This window comes from Castor canadensis, chromosome 18, assembly GCF_047511655.1.
Source record: "Castor canadensis chromosome 18, mCasCan1.hap1v2, whole genome shotgun sequence".
Classification (NCBI taxonomy): Eukaryota; Metazoa; Chordata; class Mammalia; order Rodentia; family Castoridae; genus Castor; species Castor canadensis.
Genome location: NC_133403.1, coordinates 32,246,990 through 32,268,214, shown reverse-complemented (window position 1 = coordinate 32,268,214; position 21,225 = coordinate 32,246,990). Strand labels below are relative to the sequence as shown.

At 46.4% G+C, this 21,225-nt stretch overlaps 1 protein-coding gene across 2 annotated transcripts in view; it reads right to left on the bottom strand.

Moving 5' to 3' along the window:
* Positions 1-21,225, bottom strand: part of Pxn (paxillin) — a 50,818-nt gene that overhangs the window by 22,051 nt on the left and 7,542 nt on the right. The window contains exon 2 of one of the 2 annotated variants that reach the window (XM_020179065.2): positions 16,287-16,455. The exons of the other annotated variant lie outside the window; for it this stretch is intronic. Within the exon in view, the coding sequence (XP_020034654.2) occupies positions 16,287-16,299 (13 nt within the window). The 5' untranslated portion in view covers positions 16,300-16,455. The remainder of the gene's footprint in view (positions 1-16,286; positions 16,456-21,225) is intronic. 2 annotated transcript variants of the gene reach the window in all.

The window sequence follows — 21,225 nt, the reverse complement described above, 5'->3', positions numbered from 1 at the left end:
TCACAGATACCACTGATTAGAACTTCTTGGAACCCCACCTATTTTTTGTTTTTTTGAAACAGGGTCTCAATATCTTCCTGCCTCAACCTCCCAGAGTCCTGGGATTATGGGATTAAAGACTTGCACTACCACGCCTGGATAAAGCCCCACCTTTTTTGCATGTGCTCCACACTTTACTCACATCTCTCCTACTAGACTGTCCCTGTGGGCAGGATTTCCTTCCTCTTCCTGAATACCCACAGCATGGACACCCTTGTAGGTCTCTCATAAAGGGCTAGAATGAATGTGTGCTGAACAAAGAATACAGTCACAATACAGTCTTCAGATATTCCTTCACAGATGCTCAAGCCCCTTATGTAAAATGGCATAGGAGTTGCATATAATCAATATACTTGCTTGTTTTTGAGAGCCACTGTGCCTAACTTTCCTACTTTTTTTTCCTTTTTTTTTTTTTTTTTTCTCTTTTCAGTACTGGGGTTTGAACTCAGGGTCTACATCTTGAGCCACTCCACCAATCTTTTTTTGTGATGGGTTGCTAACTATTTTGCCCACGCTGGCTTTGAAGCATGATCCTTCTGATTTCTGCCTCCTGAGTAGCTAGGAGTACAGGTGTGAGCCACCAGTGCCCGGCTCCCTTTTTTTTTTTTTTTTTTTCTGGTGGTACTGGGGTTTGAACTCAAGGCCTCATGCTTGCTACGTAGGCATGCTACCACTTGAGCCATGCCCCTGCCCCTGCCTTCTTTTATTTAAATTTTTATCTTTTCTCCTGTATAGTTTTTTTGGGGGAGGGTGTAAAGGGAGTTTACTACAAGTTAGGAAAGGGAAATACAAAGGGGAGCATGGCAGGGGCCGCAGGTGGAGTCTGCCAGCAGAGAGCTTTCCTGGATACTTTAAATCATCTCTACATGGCTTATAATACCTACCACAATGTGAACGCTGTGCAATAGCTATTATACTAAACAGTTTGGGAACAACAATAATGAGAACAAAAGTCTGTGTGCATTCAGTACTAATTATTTTTTCTTTTTTTTGGATCAGCCATTGGTTGAATCCACAGATGTGAAACCTGCAGATACAGAGGTCACCTCAGGATAAACCCAGAACACCTTCTGGAGGTCAAATTTACTCAGAATAAGAAATTTAAATCACTGTCTTAAAACAAGCAAGGCGACATTATGAAGCCAAATGCAAAATACAAGTGAGATGTGAGCTAGAGAGGCTCCTTTGCACATGTACTTAGAGACCTCAGTGGACAGTTTTATGCAGCACCACAAAGTCCCCACTGTCCACACATAAAGCCACCCCTATCCATACCACACATTTGGCTGCTCTGGTGTCTCTGGGGCCTGGGATAGTCACATGGTTCTTTGTACACCCTTTTGGTACCCTACATGCTTGGCAGCATGGCAGAGTAGAATAGGCCTCCCAAGAGACAGGCAGGTGGCTTCAAATCCACCACTCACTAGCCTGGTAAGAATTTTACTAGATCATTCTGGGCTTCAGCTTACTCAGATACCTCATAGAGCACATGTTGAATAGTGGGTGAAAAAATATGCAAAAGCTATCATGGTGGCTGGGGATAACATAAATGTGGGCTTCCCACTCTGACACAGAGGAGACTTGTGGTAAATAGATCCGAGTCACTGATTTTCATCTCCCTGCAGATGGGAGGGGGAGGAGCTGGAGCCAGGGACTGCAGCCAGGGATCCTAGGAGCTATGACAGGTCGTCACTAACTTGGGCCTTATTGCTGAGCAAACCACTGACCTCACCCCTCTGTGCCTGGGGTTCATTCCAAGTCCTCCTTGGAGAACATCAGCTGAGCCCAGAAGCCTCCAACTTGCTGCCCAGCAAGGGCAGAGCCAAGATAGAGAAGCTGCAGGGCTACAGTGCTTCCCCCTCTCTATTGCCTGCTGGGAGCTCACAGCTGCCTGAGAACCTTGTGGCTTTGAACCTGAACCTACCCAAGGTCCATAGGAGACCCCAGAAGAACGAGCACAGGAGAGAGCAGCCCCTACCCCTGCCCCAGCAAAGTGCCACCAAAGATAGGGCTGTGTGGCAGAAAGAAGCTAGGGGAGCAAAGAGGAGGGAAATAAGCCTTCCTAAACATGTCCTAGGAGACTGGCCACATGACCCCATTTTACACATCAGGACAAAGGGGCCCAGGGCTATATGATGAGTGAACACTGCAGGCAGACAAAACTCATCCCAGGCCACCCCATAGAGACAGCAGCTGTTCCTTATTTGGCACCAGTCTCCAGAGGCTTCTGGAGGAATTCAAGAAGGTGGGCCACAGGGAGTGCTCCACCACTGCCTACTCTGGCCTATGTCCTCCTTCCCCCTCCTCTACCTCAAGTGCTCTAAGGTCCTAAGCCATAGATGGGCCCCTTGCAGGCACGGGGAAGTTCAAGAATTCACAGAAGGCTCTATATTCTAACCTAACATATTGCTGTACCAGGTGGACTTGCACAAGTGTTTTCCTCCTATGCTTTCCTCATACTGCTGTTGCTCTTATCCGAGCATCACCATGCAAGACAAGACACAGTCTACACCCTCATAAAGGTGGCATGAGAAGCATCAGGAGGGAGACAGACAGACAGAGTTCCACTGTGTACAGTAAGCCAGCAAACTGAGGGAGAGACTCCCTGACCCAGACTTGATTTACAGTCACATACCTCACCCAAGCACTTGCTCTACTGAACAAAAGTGCAGGTGGTTCTGGGTTTCCTCCTTTGTAAATGCCATTCCCACCTGCCCCACATCTGGGGCCAGGAGAATGGCAGAAGGGACAAGTACACTGGAGAAAAACACAGGCCTGAGCCAGGAGCTGAACTTGGCCCCTGGTTCTCAAGCTTGATGTGAGGTCAATCATCTATGAGGTGTACCTACCGCCACCTATCTTTGATAAGTAAACATCGAGTTTTGACATGTGCAACAGATTTGCTTTTATTTTGAGAAAATCAATTGAAGTGTATTCAACATGACTCCATGACGGTCAGTCCTACCCATGTATGTTCCAACATGCCTTCATATATATATACATATATATATATATATATATATATATTTTTTTTTTTTTTTTTTTGGTGGTACTGGGGTTTGAATTCAGGACCTTATGCTTGATAGGCAGGTGCTCTACCACTTGAGTCACACCCCAGCCTGCAATGTGCTTTTTTGAAAGAGTGAAAGTTAGGAAGTGCACATAACCCGAGACATACCCTAGGTATCATCTGTAGGGGAAGTTGTGGAGGAACACAAGTTGAAACCACTATCTCAGATGGTCAGAAGTTCTGAGAAGTGTGGAGGAAGAGCCAAGTCAGCTGCCCCTAGATATACCCCTAATTGATCCACAATGCCACTTTTGCTTCACTAGAAGCACTGACACCATCCAGTCCTGGGTTTTCTTGACCTCATAAGATTTGAAAGCTATCTGCTGAGTTCAGGGACCCAGAGAATTCTGGGGTCCCTTGACAGCTGATGTCACCACAGATAATTGGCACCTTCTAAAAAAGAACCTGTGCCACACAGAAAAGCTCCAAGTTTCATCTCAGTACCTCCACCCCGAGCTCTCTACACTTGCTTCTACACTTGCTTACAGGTGGCAGGCATGATCCAACATGAGGTCCTGGTGGGATAATGGTATTGACCTAAAAAGGAGGGATGCCTCCAGACACTATCCTAAACAGGACTGATTTTGCTGAAAGCCCAAATCCCTGTTGGCTCTCTGTGTTGGGAAATCTGCCTCTTCCTGGGCAAGGAGGAAGCAGATGGTGGCTGCAGGCTCATGCTGGGAAACCACAATAGAAGAGGGAAAACAGACGTTCCTAAAACAAACAAACAAAAAAATGCATCCAGGGACCTCTATGCACTTCGTTTGGTTGGCAAGGCTCACTTGTAGGGTGCAGGGGAGGACAGAGTAGAATAGGACCCAAATAAGACGGTGCAATGCCAACACGTAATATAGGAACACAGCACAATCCCAGCTCACGGGAGGCTGAGCAGTTCCAGGCCAGCCTGAGCTATCTAATAAGATAGATAGCTCAAAAAAAAACACGTGGGCACTGGTGGCCCACGCCTGTAATCCAAACTACTTGGGAGACTGAGATTAGGAGGATCAAAATTCAAGGACAGCACGGGCAAATAGTTCACAAGACCCCATCTCCAAAATAACCAGAGCAAGATGAACTGGAGATGTGGCTCAAGCAGTAGTGCACCTGCTTAGCAGGCAAGAAACTGTGAGTTCAAAACCCCAGTCCCACCAAAAAGAAAAGAAGGGAGGGAAAGATGGAGGGAGGGAAGGAGGGAGGGAGGAAGAAAGAAAGGGATAGTGCCCCAAAATAAGAGCCTATACTCAACCTTCAAGAAACCCACCAACCCAAGAACTGAGGCCTGGAGCCAAGCAGCTGCCAGGCTTCTTGAGCAAAGGAATCTGTGCCCTGAGGCTAATGCGGCAGAGAATTTCCAGGACTCCTGCTTGAGTTGGCGTGGCTGAACTGGCCTCCCAGCTGACTACACCAAGAAATTGATAGGGGCAGAAGAGGGTGGGATCACTTCACTCCTGATTTGGATTTTATTGCAGGAGACAGTCTGGGACTTTGGGAATCCAACCCAGCAGAGCCAGGACAGATGGCAACAGCAGCACTTGGCTGTAATGCCCAGAAACATCACACAGGAAGTCCCCAATGTACACACAGGGAGCATTCCAAAAATTTGTTTAGAAGTTGGATTTTGAACTGTGGAGAAGGTTTTCTAGTAGAGACAATACTCAGAGGGAAGTTGGGTGCATCTGTTCGGGTAGCCCATGTCCTCACTTGTTCTACCAGGTGCTAGATTCTGCAGTGTTTATAGGGACTGCTCTCCACTCTGAAGTGCACAGCCTAGGTCCACAACATTTTTTTTTTTTTTTTTGGTGGTACTAGGGTTTGAACTCAGGGTTTCATGCTTCCCAGGGAAGTGCTCTACTACTTAAGCTACTCAGCCAGCCCATAAGTCTGCAATACTTAAACTCATCATTTCTGCTCTGTGCCAGGCATGGGGAATATTGTCTTGGGGACTCTGGTTCAACTTCTTAAGGACTGATGGTATATGAAATTCTCTGCTTCTGCCCCTTTACAACCGTGTGCAGATCAGAGACCCCAGTGGTTAATGAGGCAACCTCAGTGGCAACAAAACTGTCAGATGGGCTGCTGCTTCTCCTGCCCATCTTCATGTCCACACAGGAAATGGTCACCACAGAAGTCAGTGAGCTGATCAAGCACTGGTCCCGCTACAACACTTTCTGATGTAATTTCTTTCTCCTTTTTAAAGACTGGAAGTCTCTCTCCTCTTCCACCCCTCCTCACTGTGCCCCAAACTGTGATGTTTACCTTCAGTGGCCCCATTCCATTTCCTTCCCCACACCTAGATGAGGTCAGAGCTGGAATGACACTGTCAAATCCTCCTGACCAGCCGGGCACCAGTGGCTCAAGCCTGTAATCTTAGTTACTCAGGAGACAGAAATCAGGAGGATCAAGTTTCGAGGCCAGCCTTGGGTAAACAATTGTCAAGACCGTATCTCGAAAAAACCCATCACACACACAAAAAAATGTGCTGTCGGAATGGCTCGAGTGGTAAGAGTGTCTGCCTTGCAAGCGTGAGGCCCTGAGTTCAAACCCCAGTGCTGAAAAAAACCCTTGACCATGAACAAGGACTCCTGTTTCTACAAGAGAGACAAATTTCTAACCAAGGTACAAAGACAGCTGTGACATTCTCCTAGTGTCCAGGTACTCTGAGAAAAGATCCCAGGGGCTGTGATACTCTTAGAGCCAAGGGCAGCTCAGTGTGGGGTGAAAGACAACCCCCATGCCTTTGGAGCAGGAGAAACAGGAGCCCAGGGAGCAGGTGGGTGGGCTGGGCAGAGCTGAAGCCTGAGTTCAGACTGCTCTAATTCACAATCACAGCCTCCAGAGTGTAGATTTGTCTTCCTGGCTACCAGATGCTCTGGTTTCTCACCTCTCTGGACCTTACCTTTTTGGTAAAATGGTGATTTTTGGTGAAATCATAAATAGCTAAGGGTTGAGCCAGTCTTCCAAGATCTCTTTCACCAAGTAACTGACTCTTTTTCTTCCAGAGGAGATTCTAGAGGCAGCAGAGCCAGGGGAAAGGGGTAAGGGGAGGCAGAGGCCCCCAGTATGAGGCCTGTAGATGAATCCCCCCACAAATGTCTCTACTTTCTAAGAAATGTGAGTTAATCTGTAGAAATTAAGATATTTCACATGAAAACAAGATTTTTAGCTTCCTAGGAGCAGTCAAAAGAGCTAGCAATACAGATGGTCCCTAACATATGATAGTTTCACTTACAACTTTTCAACTTTATAATGATGCAAAAGCAATATATATTCTGTAAAAGTCATACTTAAGATTTTGAATTTTGATCTTTTCCAGGGCTAGCAAAATGCAGTGTAATGCTTGGGATGCTGGGCAGGAGCAGTGAATCACAAGATCATGAAGGTAAACAATGAATACTTTACTGTGTACTGGGTTGCTAAGTAATGATGAAGAAGAGGTTAAGTGCATTAAAGGTATTTTCAACTTCAGGTATTTTCAGCCAAGGAGGTAGAGCATGCCTGTAATTCCAGCCACTTAGGTGGCAGAGCCAGGAGGATCTCAATTCAATGCCAGTCCAAAGTTAGTGAGTCCCTGTCTCAAAAACAAAATATAAATAAAAGGCCTTGGGAGAATGGTTCAAGTGGGAAGAGCGCTTACCGAGCAAGCATGAGGCCCTGTATTCAATCTCCAGTACTGCTAAGGAAAAAAAAAAGAGAGAGAAGATATCTTTCAACTTACAATAGGTCTATTTGGATGCAACCCCATTATTAAGTCAAGCAGCATGTGTACGGGTCTACTTTCCTACAGGACAGCCATTACTAGTGGCTGTCTTCTTTGGATGCAGCATGAAATGTAGCTCCTTTTCTTTTTTTGGCAGTACTGGGGGTTTGAAATCAGGGCCTCGTGCTTGGTAGGCAAGTGCTCTGCCACTTGAGCATGCCTCCAGCCCTAAATTCTTTTCTTTTTTTCCCCACTTCATTCATTCAGAAGTGTCAGTTTGCACCAAAATGCAGCATGGGTTTTACAGATGAACAACCTGGGTTCAGTTCCTAGCTCTGTCACTTGTTAGCAAGGTACCTCTTTGAGCTCAGTTTCCTCATCTGCAGTATGGGTATACTAGGCCTCTTGCATCACGGAGACTGTGGTCATTTGGAAGAACAAATAAGATAACAAACATAAAGCACGTGTAGCATATCAAAAGCATATAGTCCATAGCATTAGTGCCTACCCTACCAGATGATGCCAGGTGATAGACAAATGGGGACTGAGTAGCTATCTTACCCACAAAGCTGACATCCCTGACCACCCCCACAGAGCACATATGAGAGAATATTAAGCACTACAAACTAGTAACTGCAGAGAAGGACTCTAAAATATATCAACTGGACAGCCTGATCCTCCATACCATCCTCAGCTCCATTTGTTAAGACACCAGGACCAGACCATTGACCTGTCAAAAAAAAATCCTGGGTAAAAAGCTGAGAGGTTTTGCAAGACCCAACCAAAGCTCTGATTTTTCTCCCTGGCTTCAAAAGCCATCCCCAAGTTCAAGGGTCACCAAGTGCAAATATCCAGGGACCCTGTGCTGGGAGTGTGGGGCGCTCAGTGCACAAGGCCAATGGAGGAAAGGCACTGCTGGTCTTCCTGACATCTGATCCAAAGGTTAATCTCCCAGCCCCACAGTGCTCCCAACAAACATCACCAAGGAAGGAGATTGGGACGGGGCCAACTGAGCTCGCTAACTCCTGACTCCAAGGTTCAGACTTTGGGGAGCATCCATACACCAGCCTGCCCCAAGACTCACTCCAGAGGCTATGAGTGTCAGATATCATTGGTGCCCACCTGCTCAGTGTGACCTGCATCTGGACCTGCCATCCTCCCTCCTTCTGCTGACTCAGCTCAGCTCCCCACCCCTGGGGCAAAGGGACTACTCATTGCCTTTTTCCCTTTCCAGGGAAAGAGATGGAGGAGCACCCCAGGAAGGGAACTAATCCTTACATCAGAAATCTGAACCTGGAGTCTATGCATGACCTCCAGGGATCTGTGAATGTGAACCACCTGAAATTATACACAAAATGTCATGTGTGGGTCTTTGGGATAGAACTAACAGTCACAGTTCAGTGAAGATGGTAATCCACAAAGGGATCTGCCCAAGGACAGAGCTGACTACACATCCCTGCCCCTCTCAGCTCACTGCTTGTTCTCTGAAGAGGAGTCTGATTACTTAGGGCTGAAGCTGTCTCATCTTCACTTCATTCCCAAGTGACTGGAATTTCTGGAATGGGACCTGTCTGTGCACTGGCCCAAGCAGCACATGCTCCTCTACAGCAAAACCACTACAATTCAGGAGGCACAAAACAGAGGCAGCCTCGGTGGGTGTTTGAGGCTATTCTTGAAAAGGGGCAGAGCTACTCATACCTGTCTCACCTGCCTCCTCCAATCTTTCCATTCCTCTTACCAGGGGCAACCTCACGTTTATCAGTGGCAGCCGCAAAACCATCTACAAATTCATGTTGAGCACAAGAGGAAATAAGTGTCTGCCCCCAGGAAGCACTAACTAGTGGGAAACTATCATAAGGAGGGAGCACACAGGAGTTAGCAGAAAGTCAGGGGGAGAGGGAGGGAGGGGCTTTCCAGGTGGAGGTGAGAAGCAACCTGGGAAAGTGCCTGGATACAGGACCCTGGAGCTCAGAGTGCAAGTACCAGCTTGGTGGAGGGGAGTCCAGGGCCCAGGGGCTGCCCAGGAGCTTGGACTTACAAGGGCAGCTGCAGAGGGTGGTTGGCAGGGGAACGGCAGGACCAGGCCTGCCTTTTAGATTGCTCAGCCAGTGGGTGCAGGCAAGAAAGGAGGGAGGCAGGGCTCAACTGGAGGAAAACCAAAAGTTGCAATGCCCTAAATGAAATGAGGAAAAATTAACAAGACCCAGTAACTGAGTGTATGTGAACAAAGAGGGAGTACAGGATGCCTCCCACGTTTCCTACAGGAGGATGGGACAGCCACCAGATGAGATAGGGAAGACAGGAGGGGAGCAGGGCCAAGGGGAGAGGGGAAGAAGTCCATGGAAGGGGTAGGGTGAGGAGGCAGCAAGGACTGAGTCAGATCAAGAACAAGCAGACCCATGGGGTGATCCAAGGGGGGCCAAAGAGACTTTCTTTCCCTGGCCACATTTCCTATGAATCTGTCAGGGGTCCGGAAAGTAGCAGTTTGGAAAATGATACCATGTTCCCACTCCAGTCTGCCCCTCTGCTAAAAACAAGTCATTTTCCTGCCAGGCTTTGGGAGAAGCTCTGGAGGTTGCATGCAGCCTGCTCCAAGAATGCTGAGAGCACTTGGGAATAGCAGGCTCCTTCTGCCTGCTCCCATCTGTGCTGAAGTCTGTTTCAGCAAACCACATACAAAGCCAGCTCCATGTCCAATAACGCTCCTCCAGGAAGAGAGGCAAGGCAAAGCATGTTATCAGAGGAGCCAGGTCCTTCTTGCCACATGAACAGGCAGGTCAACCTGAGGGCCAGAAGGCCCCAAGCTCTCGTGGATGTGCCCTTCAGAACTGGCTCAGATGAGCCCAGAGACCTCACACAGACAGAATTCAACCAGATTTCACCAGAGGACAATAGACACCAAAGCCCCAGCCACCATCTCAGTTGCCATACTAAGGCTACCTCACAACTGTCCTTGGCCCTGTGGCTCAGGCTATTTGATTTGCTTGAAAAATCCAATTAGAAGGATATAGGATACCAAATCACAGTCAATGAACTCAACATTAGTGTACACAGACACACACACACACACACACACAGACACACGTACACACACACACACATGCCTCCTTTCCCCCAGGCCTCTGCACATGCTGTTCCCCTCCCTAGTCTAGCCTCCTATTTTCTTTACAGGGTGAATCCTTTCTTCTCCCCTGAGACTCACAGCTCAGGTCCTACTGCAAACAAGGGTAAATGTTTTGGTTTTATTGTAGAAATCTCTTCTGATAAGAAGTACCACATGTTCTTATTGAATGGCCATGGATATAAAGGATGAAGGTTTGGGGCTTTTTTAAATGTCCAGACTCTCATTAAGATAAACATAAACAAAGAGCAGTTTAGAGTACCATTTCCTCCAAGAAGGACCCCCCAACCTCCTTCCCCATGCACGTTTGAGGCCCCACTTCTGTTCCCAAAAGAATCACGCACTTCCCAGACGATACACATGTCAAACTGGAGTGAACTGTCTGCCAAGCAGTTCCTGTCCCACAGATGCTGAACAGCCAAGTGAGGGCAGGGAGCGGGCAGGGAGCATGCTTATACCCATCTGCCTCACCTGAGCATCAGGTAGAGCCTAGCACATAATAGGCGCTCCACAGATGACAGAGAACAAATGAATTAATAGCCCCCACCAAGCCATATGCTGCAGAGATATGCCTTCCTTTGCAGCTCATGCCACCTCCAGGTCCTCCACGAGCACTCAGTATATGCAAAGCATAGGACCTGGGCCTCCCTATTGTATCCCAGGAAGCATCCCATCTATTGTGATCAACTTATGATCTCCCCACTCAACCATACCACTCCTAGCCTTAGAAACAGGAGGGGGAATCGAAGGATCACAGTTGGAGGACAGTCAAGGCAAAAAGTTAGCAAGACCCCAAATCAACCAACAAGCCAGGTGTGGTGACAAATGCCTATCATCCCAGCTACAAAGGAGGCTTAAGCAGAGGCTCAGGCCCAGGCAAAAACACAAAATCCTATCCAAAAAATAACTAAGGAAAAAAAAAAGGAGGTTCTGGGAGTGTGGCTGAAGTGGTAAAGTGCCTTCAAATCCCATTACTAAAAAAAAAAAAAAGAAAAATCAAAAGAATATTCTACAAGATTTTGTGGCCAGAGCACAGCCCCTTGTGGGCATTTAAGCTTTCAGCTCACTGTGTGGCCTGCCTGGCTCCCTTGCAGTGGGGAAGAGGAGGTGGGTGAGGTGGACTCAGTGCTGAGGAATGAGGCACAGGAGGGAGTGTGAGCACCAGGCAGGATTTGGGCCTTGGACAGGGGCAGGGGGAAGGGGGATACAGACACACCTTGGCTTGGGCTGCAGAAAGAGGAGGGGCATTATCAAGTGACAGGACAAGAAGGAACAAGGACAGTGACAGTCCCAGAGTCCTGAAGATCTGATTAAGCCTCTCCCCATGGAGAAGAGGCAGGAGCCGTAGGCTGGAATGTGCAGATTTCGTGAAACGTGCACTGCTGGACTGTGTTAGTAACATCCACAGTGGGCTCTGCAGCCCAGAGAGACTGATAGCATCACTGACTATCATGACTGCCCCACAGATGAGATGAACCACAAGGCACGCTGGATTAGGGAGCCTCAGCAGGAAAACCAGCCAGGGAGGAAGACAAAAATTACAAAAATTGGAAGGGAAAAGAAGGAAAAAAATAGTGTTCTCGGAACACTTCTGTTAATTTCTTTAGACTTTTTTTCTGTTTGTTTATTTATTTAGTGGTACACAGACTTGAACTCAGGATCTCAAGCTTGCTAATTGGGCACACTTTTTTTGGGAGATAGTGGGGTTATGAACACAGAGCCTCACACTTGCTAGGCAGGTGCTCTACCACTTAAGCCAGTCTGCCAGCCCTGTTTTGTATTGGGTATTTTTGAGATAGGGTCTCGTTTTTTTTTTGCCCAGGCTGGCTTCAAACCATAATCCTCCTGATCTCTGCACCCTGAGTAGCTAGGGTTATAGGTGTGAGCCACTGACACCCAGTGAGACCTCATCTTCTTTTTTTTTGGTGGTATTAGGGTATGAACTCAGGGCTTCATGCTTGCTAGGCCTGTACTCTACCACTTGAGTCTCTCTGTCAGCCTTTTTTGTGCTGGGTATTTTCAAGATAGGATCTCATGAACTATTTCCCTTAGCTGGCCTCAAACCAAGATCCTCCTGATCTCTTCCCTCCTGAGCAGCTAGGATTACAGGCATGAGCAACTGGCACCCAGCCAAGACCTCATCTTTTTAAAAGAAAAAGAAAATCAAAATGGCCTTTGAGGAAGATGGAGTGGCAACTGCTATAGAACTCCAGGTTGCCCTCGCCTGCTCCTGACTTGCAGCTGTTCACTCTCATCCAGGAAGAAGTTGGTCAGGGAGCCCAGAGGTGGCAACTCACCAAATCAGAATTACTATACCAACCTTAACACAAAGTCCCTGGAGAAGGTAAGCGCTGGCTTGCTCAAAGAAAAAGAACCTAGGACTAGAGGTATGGCTGAAGCAGTAGAGTGCCTGCTTTGTAAGTGTGAAGCCCTGAGTTCAAACTCCAGTCCCACCAAAAAACAAAAAACAAAAAGAACCTCAAAAGTGTAGGATCAGTTTGGATGCCTACCAGGGATCCGAGAATCACTTCAAGAAAAGTCCTGTGGGGAAGGTTCTAAGACACGGGATGCTTCCAGAAAAGAAATGCAAGTAAGGCTCTGACCTGCACAGTCCTCCTCAGATTATTAAACAGATTACACCCATCTGGATTGAGCCTAAGTCACCGCTACAGGTGCCCCAATCAATTACTTTATTAAACTGACTATGAAGAAGAAGGGAGCTGGAGGTATGGCTCAAGTGGTAGAGCATCTACCTTGTAAGCACAAAGTCTTGAGTTCAAACCCCAGTACCAAGAAAAAAGAAAGGGGTGATGGGAGGAGAGGGAAAGGGAGGGGAAAGGAAAGCTAAATTGGGGTATTCTTGTTCTTAATAGAAAAGGGAGACTTCCAGATAGGAATACTAACAGAGGTAAAGAGGGTGATTCACAATGATAAAAGGGTCACTTCAGCATGAAGACATAATCATCCTAAATGTATGCACAGCTAATAATGGGGCTTCAAAGTAGGTGAAGCAAAAATGACAGAACTGGGGACTGGCAGAGTGGCTCAAGTGGTAGAGTGCCTGCTTAGCAAGCATAATGCCCTGAGTTCAAACCCCACTTCCGCCCCCCCCCAAAAAGAACTGAAAGGAAAAAGAGACACATTCACTTGTCTCTCCAGGTGGGAGATGTCAACTCCCCAACTAAGAAAGCTCAATAATTGAGCAAAAGCCATTCACAAGGATATCAGAGAGAGATGAAAGCAAATGACATAAGAACTAATGGGCAAGAGGACAGAGGGCCAACAAGCTATTAGTCTGAGGAATGGAAGAGCCCCAGGCCTTGCTCACAGAAGCACAGGAGGCTGGAAGAGGGGCACACAGCAGAAAATGCTCCTCCTGCACAGCCCAGAGGCCTCCCTGTCCACTGGGAAGCATACCAGCTCACACCTTATTTCCCGTGGTTTCGATCCCTGATAATCTAGGCAGGGGTCAGTGTTCAATAACCCTCTCTCCCACTCACCTGGCTGACCACTTCCTCCATGCTCAGCCCAAAGCACACTATGTATCATCCACAGATGATTTTCACCTGCGTAAAACGCAACCTATACATGCCTCAGCCTGTCTCCTCCCTCCCTCCCTCCAGAGTCACTCTTAAATATCACCCTCATGGCAAATGAGAATTGGAAGAGAGTCTATAATGTAATCAGAGAAGGATGTAGTGGTTAGCAGGCTAAAGAGCAGTCTCTGGGTCCCCATCCCAGTTCAGTAGCTCATTAATGACTCTTCAGCCAAGCCACTCATACTCTTTTGCTTTTGTGTCCTCTCTTAAGGATACCTACTTCTAGCATGCACCAGAGGTTCACGACTATAACCCTAGCTACTTGGGAGGCTGAGTTCGAGAGTAATGAAGGCCAGCCCACACAACAGTTTGCAAGACCCAATCTCCAGAATAACCAGAGCAAAATGGACTAGAGGTGTGGCTCAAGGGGTAGAACACCTGCTTTGCAAACATGAAGTCTTGAGTTCAAACTCAGTACCACCAAAAAATAAAAAAAGAATACCTACTTCATGGGTTGTACCCAAAACAGAGCAAACATCCTATCACTGCTTGCAATTATTATATCAGTTAAGGAAACAGGTGTATACCAAAAGATTTTAGAATGTTTACAGCAAAAAAAAAAAAAAAAAGAATGTTTACAGCAGCACTATTCACAATAGCCAAAAGATGGAACCAGCCCAAATATCCAGCAATACATTATATAATGTGATATAAACATACAATGGAATATTGTTCAGCTATAAAAATGAAGTATTGATGTATCCTACAACTCCCATGAACCCCAAAAACATGCTAAGTGAAAAGAAGCCAGACACAAAAGGCCACATACTACAGGGCTGCTTTTATATGAAATGTTCCAAACTACTAAATCTGTAGAGAAAGAAAGTAGAGTACAGGTTGACAGGAGCTGAGGAGAGGTGGTAAGAAGTGGCTGCTTAAGGGTCATGGAAACTCCTTTGGGAGTTACACACTGTGAACGTACTAAATGTCACTTAATTAGACGCTTTAAAATGGTTCATTTTATACTATGTGTATTTTACACTAGTTAAAAAACAAAACAAAACAAAACAGTAGCAGGGGCTGGTGGAGTGGCTCAAGCTGTAAGAGCACCTGTCTAACAAGTGTAAGGCCCTGAATTTAAACCCAGTGCCGCCAAAATAATAATAGTAATAATGAAAGGAGCTAGAAATGTAGCTCAGTAGTAGAGCACCTGCTCAGCCCATGTGAAGCCATGGGTTTGATCCTCAGCACCACAAAAATAAAAATAATACCAGGCATGGTAGCACACACCTATAATCTCAGCTACTTGGGGGAAGCAGAAATCTGGAGGATTGAGATTGGAGGCCAGCCAGTTCAAAAACAATCTCAATCAATAATCTGTGGTGGTACACACCTCTGATCCCAGCTACAAGGGAGGCATGTGAAACCCTACCTGCAAAATAACTAAAAGAAAGAAAAAAAAAGGGTCATGGCTCAAGTGGTTAAGCACCTGCCTAGCAAGCAAGAGGCCCTGAAGTCAAATCTCATACCACCAAAAAATATACATTATATATCTATGTACATATATATATAATAAAGGGTATGTATATGATATACATGATTGTAACTGCAAAGAAAATGGTTGGAACTGGGTGTGATAGTACATGCCTATAATCCCAGCTACTTGGGAGGTGGAGGCAAGAGGATCATGAGTTCAAGACCAGCCTGGGCAAAGGACACCCTATCTCAAAACCAAAATAAACCAAAGGGCTAAGGGCATAGTTCAAGTGGCATAGCATTTGCCTAGCAAGTTACAAGGCCCTAGGTTCAATCTTCAGTGCAAAGAAAGGATAGGAGGGAGGGAGAAAGAAAGATAAGAAAGGAAGGAAGGGAGGGAAGGAGGGAGGGAGGAAGAGAAAGAGAAAGAAAAGAAAGGGAGGGAGGGAGAGAGAGGGAGGAGAGGCGGAGAGAAAGAGAAGAAAGAAAGAGAAACAGAGAGAAGGAGGAGGAGGAGGAGGAGGAGAAGAAAGAAAGGAACTTTCACTTCTGTAGTTTTCCTTTTATAATAAGCATGTATCTCATTTGACACACACAAAAAAACTAAATAACAATGTCAGATACTAAGTAACATGAGAAAGGTGGGGGGGAGGGGAGAGGGCTTGAGGTTACACTGTGGCAGATGTGGAGTTTCAGAAAGAAGGAAAACACCTCAAATATTCCCAAAAAGGGGAAAAAAGCACAGGCCTGTTCTACTAAGTGTATTGGACATGTAGTTCCTCCTCGAAGGGACTCAATATGTCCATCTGTAAGACAAAGGGGTTGAACTCGATAACTAATTTTCAAATGTTGTTATATTTTTATTTTCAAATGTTTAAAAACCACAAACCCCTTCTGCAATTGCAGTCTTAGACAAAAGCCTAATACATAAATAGATACAAAGGGCATAGCTCTGACTGAAGAAGGTAATGGCTGGAGACCCCCAAAAACCACAGAAGAAAGGCACCCTAAGGCCCCTTCTACTTCTGGGAGCACAGAAGGGGCATGTTCGATCTAAGATCTACCTGGCAAAACCAAAACACTCCAGGGAAAGGCTCTGGAAGCAGGCAAAGGAGGAAGAAGTACAGGGCCAGGACAATGCTCACGGGAGCTGCTACTACCAACAACACCCCGAACAGGCACCAACCAGAACACCAAGCCCCTGCTGGGGCAAATAGATCATGGTGCCCTAGCCTGCCCTGTGCTCTGCCCAAGGTTAGGCAGAGAACAGCTGTCTCCTGGTCAGTGTCCCTGCTACTTTAGGGGCACAAACAGGATGTTTAGAAACAGATGACCACAACTGACCACAGGAAGCCATGACAACCACCTCCAGGTGACACTCCTCTTCTTCCCCAGCTTGTTTCCGGCTTGGCTGCCTCAGCACACCAGGCAAAATAACTTCACATATTGACTTCCAAAGACAGGGAAGGGTCAGGAATTCTTGGAAAGTTCAGGATACAACAGAAGAAGCCATCTAAGGTGGAAAGGCAGGGAGAAGAGTTCACCCAGTTAGCTAATAGCTACCTACCCCAAAGATGCATCTAGGCTAATATTAAGGGTGACATATACTCCTGGGGACAGAGGACTTTCCAAGACAGACAGCATGTGACCAAGAGCGCTTAGCAGGGCAGCCAAGTTGGTGTCTGAGGAATGACTGTAGTATTCCAAGAGTCATGACTGCTCCTTAATACCCACCCCAAAGGAGCCAGCCCAACCAGGCTGTCCCAGAGCACATCAGGAATGAAAAACCCACCCCAGCCAACCAGCAGAGCCAGGAGTCCACAGGGGAAACAGCAAGTCCAGAGGAAACCAAGTGTGGACATTCCCATTTCCACCTAAGGAAGAGGAGTGTTCTTAGAAACACAGAGGAAAAGCCTAGCCAGGACTCTGAGCACATCAAACCACCACAGAGCCCAAGGTAGGCCCAACCGATCAACTGCCCTGGAAAGGGTACAGTCACTGGGCCAGCTTCCATCTAACAACAGTGCCCACTCACCAGATACCAACTACAGTTCACAGTCCAAAAAAACAATTCTTCCTTTTTCTGCTGCTATGAAGTGCCTCAGGAGCTGGGTATCGGTGGCTCACGCCTATAATCCTAGCTACTCAAGAGGCAGAGATCAGAAGGATCACACCCAAAAACAGCCTGGGAAAACAACTGATGAGACCCTCTCTCAAAAAAAACCCATAAAAATGGGGTGGGAGACTAGTGGAGTGGCTCAAGGTGAAGGCCTTGAGATCAAACCCTAGTATGACAACAACAAAAAAAGAGCCTCAGTGGTCACCCACCCACCCTACCCTAGCCCAACCCCCGGGAACTCTATGGATGTCACAAAGCATCCTTTACAGCCTGAGAATGCTAGGAGAAGCCCAGGGTTGATCTGGGAGTGGATCCCAGAGTGGCTCACTGTGGCAGCTCTCAAATAGTAGCGTTAGATGAGCGATTAGTATAAGCCAAGCCACCAAACAACCTCCTCTCCGCACCACTTCCTCCTCAAAGCCACCAAAGAGGCTTAGGGGAAATGAGATGTCACCAAACCAAAACCCAACCTTACACTACCAGCACTGGGGTATGACCAGTGCACCTTCAGAGTGGAGCCCCAAACATTCTCTAACCAGCAGGCCCATGAAATAGCCTAAGTTACATTCTACTGAAAACAACCAAAGTTAGATTTCTGCCCCCATGCAGCAGAACAGTCAAGCAGGCACATGTGATTTAATACCCACCACCAAAGCCACAGAAAATGTGGCCAGCATATATGTCCAATGGAAGTTTAAGCACTTAGGGAGACAGCAAAAGCCAAACCCCCAAAGTAATGTCTAGATGATTCCAAGAACCAATGCTAATCATTGTCATTTGCCCAGCACTTTGTTTTTTTTTTTTTTTTTTTTTATTCATATGTGCATACAAGGCTTGGGTCATTTCTCCCCCCTGCCCCCACCCCCTCCCTTACCACCCACTCCACCCCCTCCCTCTCCCCCCCACCCCCTCAATACCCAGCAGAAACTATTTTGCCCTTATTTCTAATTTTGTTGTAGAGAGAGTATATATAAGCAATCATAGGAAGGAACAAGGGTTTTTGCTGGTTGAGATAAGGATAGCTATACGGGGCATTGACTCACATTGATTTCCTGTGCGTGTGTGTTACCTTCTAGGTTAATTCTTTTTAATCTAAACTTTTCTCTAGTTCCTGGTCCCCTTTTCCTATTGGCCTCAGTTGCTTTTTAGGTATCTGCTTTAGTTTCTCTGCGTTAAGGGCAACAAATGCTAGCTAGTTTTTTAGGTGTCTTACCTATCCTCACCCCTCCCTTGTGTGCTCTCGCTTTTATCATGTGCTCAAAGTCCAATCCCATTGTTGTGTTTGCTCTTGATCTAATGTCCACATATGAGGGAGAACATACGATTTTTGGTCTTTTGGGCCAGGCTAACCTCACTCAGAATGATGTTCTCCAATTCCATCCATTTACCAGCAAATGATAACATTTCGTTCTTCTTCATGGCTGCATAAAATTCCATTGTGTATAGATACCACATTTTCTTAATCCATTCGTCAGTGCTGGGGCATCTTGTCTGTTTCCATAACTTGGCTATTGTGAATAGTACCCAGCACTTTGAAAACAATTTGAGAAATGTGCGTGTTTTCTGAATGTGGGACAGACAGAGGCTCAGAGTATAAAGTGACCTACTAAGGTCACACAGGAAGCAAGTAGCAGCAGCACTGGTACTGACCCAAGTAGGAATGACCTGGATTCTGTCTGTGGCATCAGGCAGCCTCCCCAGCCAGAACCCAGAGAACTTCTCACTCAGACTCTCCAGAGTGGTTCGCTAGAGGTTTAGAATCACACTGGGCATCCACTGTTCATACTCATTTAATCATCAACCACCATCAAATATTTATGAAGCAACCACAGAGAGAATAGTGGTACTTGGTGGTAAGAGACACTTGAAAGGCTGATAAAATCCCTGTCCTCAAAGAGCTTACAGGACAGAGGGGGAGACAAAAGAAATCCCAATACACATAGATCTGCCAAGGTATGTCTAAGTGAGAGGGCTAACAGGTTAGTTGGTTTTCATTAAAAAAAAAACAAAAAACCTCCAAAAGGTGTTTCACAAAATTCTTAAAGGGAAAGGGTAGGGGGAGATAGATAAGGGGAAGGAGGCTATTTTCTGTGACTTAGATAAAGATACAGACCCAAGGCAGAGGGGCTGGCAGAGTGGCTAACATGGTAGAGCACCTGCCTAGCAAGCTTAAGGACCTGAGTTCAAACCCCAGGACTGCTCCCTCCAAAAAAAAGAAGACTGACACAGACCCAAGGTAGAGCTGGGTGTTCGGTGTGGCCAGAAGTCAACTCTAACTCAGACAGTGTAGCTCAAGAAACCACCTAAACCTGGCAACTGAGTGCTTGTTATAAATACAGTGCAAAGAGAAGGCATTTTAGAAACCGCCTAAGCCAGGTAGGAATATGTGGAAGGGAAGCTAGGCTAATGTTGGAACACAGAGGGTCAAATACCAGGACTGGGACTACAAGGTCAAGGAAGTGCTCAATGGAAAATGTGCATCCAGTGTAGTCAAATCTCAATTTTTGAGGTGCAATCTCCTGATGTTTTAAGTATTGGTAACCAATTTGGAATATTAATATTAATTTGGTATTTAAACCAAAAAGGCCAAGAAACACTGGTCTACAGGTCAAATCCAACCTGTAATTTCCGTTATCTGCCTTTGTGTTTCCAGTAGGAAAAAATGAAGAGATAAGGTCAGGCATCAGAAGACCTAGATTCAAGTTCTTGCATCATTATTTGTGATGACACTGGGTGTATCCCCTTCCCCTAACTCCTCTCAGCTTCAGTGTAGTTTCTCATTTGTAAATCAAGACAATTGCTATCTACCTTAAAGGGTTATTGTCAGAATCTTGTAAAAAATGATGAAAGATATGAGAGTGTTCCCTCAACTTGAAAAGGGGTTCACAAATGTCCATTATTTAACTCAGACCAGAGAAGAGGGGCCACAACAGAGATATCAGACAATAGATGAGGCTCAAAGGGAGAGTGAAAAGGAAATGAGCCAGGTCTTTGCTAGTGTGCAAACCGGAAGAATCTGGACAATAGAATCCACGTCAGGAGCGGAAACAAATTTAGGAGCCACCAGAACACAAGTTCTAAAAGAGGTCATGCAAGTAGATAAACTGACTGAGATACCTAGGAGAAAAACAGGGAGTCCAGAGAAATCCTTTGGGAAAACACAACGGTGCACCCACACAAAGGAATCAGAGAAGGATGCAGGGAGAGGAAGACAGGGAGGTTCTACAGAGAACCAAGAGCAGCTTAAGGAAGGAAGATGAAAATATGGCCACTAGAATGGGATACATGTCAGAAAATGTGGAAGAATGAACCAGGCTGTGCTAAAAAGCAGAAAAAGAAGCAAAGTAAAAAAAGTTACGAAGAAGCTGGGCATTGCTGGCTCACACCTGTAATTCTAGCTACTCAGGAGGCAGAGATCAGGAGAATCACAGTTCGAAGCCAACCCAGGCAAATAGTTCATGAGACCTTATCTTGAAAAAAACCCCATCACAAAAAAGGGCTGATGGAATGGCTCAAGGTGTAGGCCCTGAGTTCAAGCCCCAGTAGCACGGTGGTGGTAGGGCGGGGGAAGACAGGAAGGAAATAAAGGCAAAAAGAAGCCAGCTGGAGGCATGGCTCAAGTACAGCATCTGCCTTGCAGGCGTGAAACTCTGAGTTCAAACTCCAGTACCTGGTACCACAAAAAAAGAAAAGAAAAAAACGAGGGAGAAGGGAGTCCAGATGGACCTGCAAATAGAGACTGTGGGGTCACATTAGGCTACATGGGTCAGGGGTCAGGGAGATATAAAAGATATTTTGGTGAATCTGGTGTGGATGGCTCACACTTATAATGCTAGATATTTGGGAGGCTGAGATCAGGAGGACTGTCATTCAAGGCCAGCCTGGGAAAAAAGCTCAGCAGATCCTATCTCCAAAATAACCAGAGCAAAATGGACTAGAGGTGTGGCTCAAGTGGCAAAGTGCCCTCTTTGCAAGCATGAAGTCTGAAATCAAACCCCATTTCTCTGAAGGTCTTTGTATTGTGTGCTCCACACCTCCATGCTACTGGCTCACAGCCACCAATGATCCAGAAGGCAGATGTGGGACCCATTCTACAGCCTGCTTTGAACAGCGTTTCTCTATTGTTAGAAGAGGCCAAAAGTCTCCATGGCTCATTCAAAAAGC